General features: G+C 32.5%; 1 protein-coding gene across 2 annotated transcripts in view; it reads left to right on the forward strand.

Annotated features, from left to right (window-relative positions):
- Positions 1–8,330, forward strand: part of LOC108976996 (probable chitinase 3) — a 50,178-nt gene that overhangs the window by 1,112 nt on the left and 40,736 nt on the right. For both annotated transcript variants that reach the window (XM_018946486.1, XM_018946478.1), the window contains exon 2: positions 180–439. In XM_018946486.1, coding sequence (XP_018802031.1) covers positions 437–439 — 3 coding nt within the window. In that variant the 5' untranslated portion in view covers positions 180–436. The remainder of the gene's footprint in view (positions 1–179; positions 440–8,330) is intronic.

Here is an 8,330-nt window from a genome sequence, read left to right on the forward strand (position 1 = left end):
TAAAAACCTTGAATAATAAATTTAATTTTTTATAAAAAAAATCGTTTTTCGAATTTTTTAATTTATACCGATCTTCTGCAATTTTATATTAAAACTAGTAAAAGTTAAATTTAAAGCTGCGCCTCATGTAAAAAATGTTTAAATGTTTTAAAAATATTTTTATTTCGATTTACTTTTAGTGCAACTTGCAGCATAACTAAATCAACGACTGCATTTTGTTGTTGTTTTTAAATTGTGCAACGAACACATAAATCTACGCACACAAAACACACATACGTGCACAAATAAACGCGTAGTCGTTCTTTTTTTTGAGTTTTACCGAAATCGAAAAAAAAAATACATTTAAATATTTTGTTGGTGTAGCGCAAAGCAGCGAATCACACGAAACGCCAAACTTCTGGAATTCATTCGCTGAGTCTACGAATTATCAGACAAAATGGTAAGTTATTGCATTCAAATACACAAACGCATATTAAGTAAACATTATATGTACGCATGTGTGCATGCGACACGCCGCAGTGCCATGAAACGAAAGACTTAAGACACGAACTCGCCCCGCACAGACCTAAATGCAATGCGCCGCAGTGAATGACTGATTTGGAACTGATTTTCGCTGAACACACGCGGTGAACGTGTCATTTGGGTGTGTGAATGTGTGTTTTTTAGCGGCGAATAAAATTAGAAAAAATCAGAAAAATCATCATTTGAAACACACAAGCCAAATGTTATGCGATAGCAATCAACTAAACTACTATGTTCACAAAAAATTCGTTGTTTTCCAAATACACTTGTATTTAAATGCACGAAACACTTGTGATGTATGCGCATGTCTGTTGGCGCATATTTATGCTGACTGCCACAAATTTCACTTTCGTTGTGCAGAAAACGTACTGTGCGGTGAAAAGAAGTGCAGAAAAAATCACTTTAAATTGTACTACATGAGATGTTTGTTAAGCGATTTTGCGACGCTTTCAAAATTGAAATTTTTATGATAGAAAAATTGCATAGAAAATTATGCTTGCAATTAGCACTTTTATTTGCAATGCTTTCATTTTAATTGATGCATTATTTCCCGCAAACAGTTGGTTGTAATAAAGCAGTAGATAAGTGAAACCAGATTGCAAGCAAGTTGTTTGCGAAAAGTTGCAAATATTTGTGGGTTAGCACGTGCTAGTCTACTGCATGATTTATTCTTCCTGCAAACTGATGAAGATTTTAGTTAAATTTTATTTTATTTTAGATTTTGTCTTTTGCTGTAACTAATTTGTTTACAATAAAATATCAAATTTTATTTGTAAGGAACGAGCAAATCGAATATTTCACAAAAAATAATTGAAAGGAACACAATGCTACGTCGATACTTAATTTGAAGCTGAAACATGTTCACTTGAGAAGCTTTGTTGAAACTAAGAGTTATCTCTAAATACGTAAACCTGCCTGTTAGATGCCTGAAAATTGGCTATTGAAGCATATTAGTATATATATAATATTTGCAAAAATTCAAATTTTGATTTTCTTCAAAAAAAGTTCGATTTAGAAAAAACAAATTGCATAAGATGTCAACGCTTTGAGCCTATCAGATTCGTCGCTTAAGTCTTTTCCTATTCCATTGCATCGACATAAAAGTATTATTTTGGATTCGCTAATAAAAAATTTAGCGCCAATTTCGTTAATTAAATTCTTTTATACACTTTAATACCTCCGCAGCAGTATAGTGTTGCGTTTAAGTTTTCCAAATTTTATTAGCCAGTTTGTGTTTAACTACTTCCTGATGCAAGTTCGTTGCTTAAGTCTTTTGTGGCATTTAAAATTTCCTTTACAAGTTGGCGAAAAAATATAAATATAGTGGAATTTATGGAAAAATACTTATTTTAAAACAATGTTTGGGAGAAATACAGCAACGGACTCTTTCTCACTGCGGTTAGTAAAAAATTGCGCCTTTAAACGATTATAGCGGGTTGTGAGTTTAAAAAATCGATTTTTTGTTGGAATGTAAATGAAMATTTTTTCACAAAATTTGAACTTCATACATACACATATTATGGYATCTTTTAACTGTGCTTAGCTCCTATCCTTATCCTGGACGTTCGAGGTGACCTTTACATATCTCAAAATGAATTCTCTGAAATTAAAAAACAAACAGATTGAGTTAAAGTAATGATAAACCTTTTCATTAATTGGAAGAATAAGCAAAATAAAATGTTWTTACCAAATTACGATTTTAAGAAAATCGTTTTTAAATTGTGTATAAAAATATTTATCGGTGAGAAGAAATTTTCGTTTAATTATTAAAAAAATATATATATTTAAGAAGCTCGGAYTAAAATTTGAAAYTAATTGGTTTAGCCGTTTTCGAATAATGTTGGTCACCGACTTTGAAAAYGCYATTTTGAGATAAACAGATTGTCGCCCGSCCTTATACTTTCAAGCACTCTGCCTTTGCAAATGCCTTTTCAMATTTGCSTGTAACTTCGAAAATATTCAYCGGAACGATATRAAATTATCTGTGTGTATTCTTAAAGATATGYAGATTRGGRAAATAATAWARAAAAAACGAGTTTTTTTTAATTTTAACTCTATATAACTCCTTGARTAAAAGACCTGTCACAAAAACACTTTATTCGGTAAGTGGATCTAACCCCTTTATTAAAACATTAATTTCGAATAATTTAATTGAATTTAGCGACAAGCTTTTATTTCCGCCACTAAATGGATTTTGGGAAATATTATAAAATGTCTTGTCCTTCTGTTTAAATTGAGTTGGGCATTCGCTCATATATATGCTATATACTTCTCTAAACAAATCACAAATTTTTTTATACTAAGGCAGTTTTTATCTTTTTTAGTATTAACTACATTACTCATAGAAGCAATTTCTAACAAAAAGTTTGTTAATTAAAATTACTTTAGTATATAAAATTAATATTTTTTTTTATTATTGGGCAGTCGAAAAATTTGCTTCGTATTTTGTCAATAGATGTCGGCAGTCGTATATCTCCAGTGCTATTTAACCTCATTTAACCGAAAAAGAATTAAATTCGGTTAAGTTGAAAAAAAGTTACAGTCATTCAAAAATGAATGACAATAACGAAGAACTTCGCTATATTTTAAAAACATTCTGTAAAAAAGGAAAGAGCTACGGAAGTCACCAATGAAATTTGTGAAGTTTACGGAGACGATGYTGYATCAGTTCGTGTGGCGCAACAGTGGTTCGCTCGTTTCCGTTCTGGAAATTTCGAAATTTCAAGTTAACCCTGGTGGAATACTATTTATACGCAACATATACAACATTATATTAGTAAAATCATTAAAGTTTTATCATATGCATCTGTTTCAATCACAAAACGTGTCTACATGATATTGTGATATGCATATGTACATATATTAAATTATATATTACTAATATATGTTTACGAATATGTATGAATTCGCATCAATATACGTTGGTGTACATACATACATACATTAGTTGACACAAAATTAGGTTTGCTTGCAGCTAACAAGTCTGACCAGCTCGAAACTCGAACGCATTTGGTCAAATCAAGCAAATGCTGCACAGACACGATATGTGAGGTATATTCATTTCTACATACATACATGCGTACATATATCATTTTTGGATCGARCAAATACAACAATATATACGCATATATATAACAAACATATGCATGCGCTAAAAACCGCCATTCATATAGGCGCAGATGTTTATATGTAAACTATTATATATACATGTGTATGTATGTATATCCATATGTATTTTAAGTTTTCATGTAGTCATATGAATAATTCATACAACTCGTCGTTGCTACAAGTTCGATTTGGCACAAATCATATTTTACTTCATTTCATGTTTCAACTAAAAAAACGAGGATTTGAAGAAAACTGTTTCACGAAACTTCTGCGCACAAACAAATTGGTGCAAAATAATATTTTTACAACACATAYACATATGTAATAATATATATTAATTTGTGTTATTGCTCGCATTTCTTGATTAAATTGCACGAAAAATGCTTAAATAAACACATGAACACTTTTTTGCTCGAACAGTTAAAGAAAAATACCGTTACTGCTGCCCTAATGAAAATTGCGAAATTCACTTTCAAATAACGGTACATATGTACATGCGAAATTAGCCAAGTGCGCATATGCGCACATACAAACACAGTCGAACTTTCATGCAAGTACACGTCAACACATATGCACCTATAAACACACACATACAACCAAGCCAGATGAATGCCTGAGTGCGGAATCGACAGATTTCCTATTTAATTACCAATAATTACGCGGCAAACAAGAGAGCACTTATAGATATACATATATACCATATGGTATATATATCTATATGAGTAAATATATATACATATATAGTATATATACCAGAGTGTGCATATATAAATCCTGTCCGCGCTGACCACTCTCCGGCTTGGCATAAATAGGTACATTAACGGTACTGTGGATAAGCATGCGAGGACCAGTTTTCACTGCTTCCACTACAACTACAACAACTTCTCTAACTACCACTACATACATACATATGTATACGCATGCTTACATATACTGCTGCTGACCATTGGGCAACGGTTGTTGTGGACTATTTGTTGTCTTTGGGCCAACTACCGTCTACACTTGTCAATTCGTAAATCATTTCTTTATTTTTGTGCTTTTTCTATTTATTTATCTTTCTTTATTGCTCAGTTTAGCTTTGTTTATGCGCAGAAGTGTGTGAAGCTCCCAATTAAGGTTGCAGTCCTCAGCGCCGTTTGATTTCTGTGCATTTTCCACGAACGTGTGTATTTGTTGTCATCTGTTCGCTGGGCTTTTGACTCTTTATTGTGTTGTTGTTGCTGTTGGCTTTCAATTTTGTCCATTGATCGAACAGGAAGTTGGCACTGCTAAATTTCTTTCTTAGACGTTGCTTGTATATACAAACATATACATATACATATACATATGTATGTGTGTATAGTATTTGCTRGTCTGCGATGGTGTACTCACACACTTACACACACATGTCTTCTGCATGTATCAGCAACACAACTTTTATTACACTCCTTCGTTTGCTGTTATTTCAAAGTCAAAATGAATGCTAATTAACGGCGCAACTTTCGCACGAATTTGAAGAGATGCTGATTGACGTGTGATATATACAAGCGTGTAAAGATATAAAATATACCMTACATATATGTATGTATTTGTGTATAAGTGCTCATTTTGTAAACTTTATATTGAYCATAAGTTAGCTTATAATTGAAAAACGAAAAAGGTGTATAAAATATTTTCAAAAATTATTAACTAGACRTTTACTAAAATATATTTTGGAATGAGTGGCCGTCTATCAAAAAAATGCTTAAAATAATAAAAGGGGTGTATTCAATATTAAGCATTCCAGAAATACTTGCCTTACTTGCTTCTTAGGGTAGTCTCAACATCGAAATTTTATTATGGGATTGTAGACAGTCAGAAGGCCGAAAATAGTGAATTTTCCAGAACTTTTTTCTGAGAAAAATTTTAAATTTATTGATCCAAAAATTTGTGCACATATTATTCAATCTTTCTTTAAACTTATTATCAGTAAAAATATTTATTTGGAAAGGAACTACTGCTGATCTCTGAAAGGTCCTCTCAAAACCGACGTTTTGCGGTGACCACTGTATCTCTGAACTATGTCCTATGAAATTACAAAAAAAAAAAAACAAAAAGATTTCGTTAAAGTAATATTAAGTTTAGTAAAGCAAAGCAAAAGAATAAGCTTGTTCGTGAATTCGTGGCCAAAAACAATACTGTACAGTGCGCCAGTCGAATTGACTCCGTGTAACTTTTTCCTATTTCCGAAAATAAATGGAATCTTCAAGTGCCGTGGTTTTTCGATATAGATGAAAATCGCTAAAAGAGCTAAAGGCTAAAAATCAAATTTGGKAAATATTTCGACTATTAGAAGAAGCTATAAGCGCATWATTTCGAAGCGGGTATTTTGAAGGCAACCAACATTACTGTTGCAGAATGAATTTATTATTTATTATTATTTTTTAAAGCAAGTATATAAAGTCAAGTGGTCAGATTTGAAAAAGTTATGCGGAAATTGTAGTAGTTGTGGAAGAGTAACATATGCATGTCAGATTTCTGAGAGATATCTTATCAAATAAAATTATTTTCACTAATTTTTGAACAGCTGTAAATTTTTTTTTTAAATTTTGTAAAATCGCAGCTTTCCAACACTATTTGGTATGACACAATGTGATTGGCGAAAATACTTTTTCGATTAGCCAATATTCTATTATGTAAAAATATTGAAAAAAGGTACAAAAGATTAGGGCTTCATAACAAAACTACTAATAAAAAGTACTATCCTATAAAAAAATCGAAAAAATAGATGAACATTGTGGAAAAAGTATCCGGAATTTGTAAATAAAACACAAAATATTTAATTATGCAACAATATTTATTTTGTTGCCTTCAAAACAAACCCCACCAGATGCAAACCATTTGGCTTATGTATAGTCTAACAATATTATTTAAATATTAATAGTACGAACTGTAAGCTGCAGTATAAGAGTATTTAAAGCATTATCTGGTGAACATATGTATGTGCAAAAAATACCAAACAAAAAAAAAAAAACCAAAAGATAAAAGTTAACAAGATTAAAAAAAAAAATTATTTTCTCCGAGCCCAGTTTTATTAAAACGCCCAGTCAAAAATCTCAAAGAAATGTTATGATACATACTAACGGTTTTCAATTGAACACATTTATTTCAGTTCGCGTTACTGCAAATATTACTTAATACACCTTAAATTGGCTACAATGCATACCAGTCCTTTGACCATTGACCCCGAGTCACTTTCTTTTGTTGGCGAAAACTGTAAGACCATGCAATATGCTCTCATAATCATTAAGTAATCGTTCGCTTGTTTTATTGTATTTTTTGCTATTGCTGTTGCTGTTGTTTTGTCTGTTTTCAAGTAATTTTATTAGTCGTCTGAAATACCAAACCCTTATTTTGTAGTTGAATCGTGCAAGCATTACATCGTTTGATCAACTACTTTAGTTTATGGCGTTAAAAAGGTAGTCAATAAACTGACAATTTCCAAAAATGCCAAACGCAACAACAACAACACCAACACCAATTGAGTCAGTGAGTTGAATTCGAAACGAGACGCTGGAAATATCGGTTGGCCGATAGCTAATAGATATGTATATATAAAGGTGTGTRAGTATGTGAAAATGCAGACTGATTCGTATGCACATGCAGACGCTGCCTCGACAGCAGTATGTATGTACATATGTGAGTAAAGGCAGAGATACATATTATTATGCATGCTTGCATGTAGGTTTGAGCGCTTTCCTCAGCAGTTACCTTTATACATCTGAACACATATGTATATACATACGTATACATTACATATATGTATATATATTTACACATACATAGATACAACGCACTCGTTTTGTGCCTGCAACGACCGGCATCGGCAACGGTAAGTGAAATACCGCAATATAGCCAACACCGGCGCCACGCAACCAATTGCAATAATAATAATAAYAACAACAACAACAATAACAACGGTAACCATAACTAAAAATGTAATGCTAAAGTTACACCGCCAATATGGGCAAACAAACAAACAGACAGACAGACATCATAACACATTCGCCTTTCACTTCGGCCACTTCACTCGCAGCGCTGTGCTTTATTGTAGCCGCGCCGTCGGAGCGCGGGCGGCACGCGGAGGGCCAACAGCCACACATACACATACACACATGTGTAGTCTGACTGTGCATTGAAAGTTATCCGCAACGCTGGTTGAAATGGAAAACCGCCCGAGTGGCCCAAAGTGGAAAAACAAGTCGGTAACCGAATGAATGGCTGCTGTTGCATTGAAGAGATCGAAAAGCTGCAAGTCAGCGCCTGAAGTGGCGCATGGAAAAGGAAAATTGTAAATGGCAAGTGCTGGCAAAGAAACCAAAAAATTATATTTGGGTATTAAATGTCGTAGTCATGTTAAGTTAAACGCCACAAAAGGCGCAAAAAGAAGTTGTTAACATTTTAAAATCGAGGAGGCTCACTGTAATGATTTTGGGTGTTAGAAAGGGCTGCTGAAGCCATTATTAGTAAATAGTAGTTGCCAGATAATAAATTATAGTTTTTAATTTACACATTTTTGAGTTTAGTTAAAAGGAGGTAAATTGTACAAGTGGTAAATGATATGGGAATCTATTAAAATAAGAAGAGAAGCAGAAATTGTCTCAATTTATTCTATTTATTTTCAAGTTGGAGTTTGTCATTCAAAGTTGTGTAAGACAAAAACATATGTAAATATTAATAAT

The sequence above is a fragment of the Bactrocera latifrons genome, unplaced genomic scaffold (genome assembly GCF_001853355.1).
Source record: "Bactrocera latifrons isolate USDA-ARS-PBARC rearing strain unplaced genomic scaffold, ASM185335v1 scaffold_116, whole genome shotgun sequence".
NCBI classification, from domain to species: domain Eukaryota; kingdom Metazoa; phylum Arthropoda; class Insecta; order Diptera; family Tephritidae; genus Bactrocera; species Bactrocera latifrons.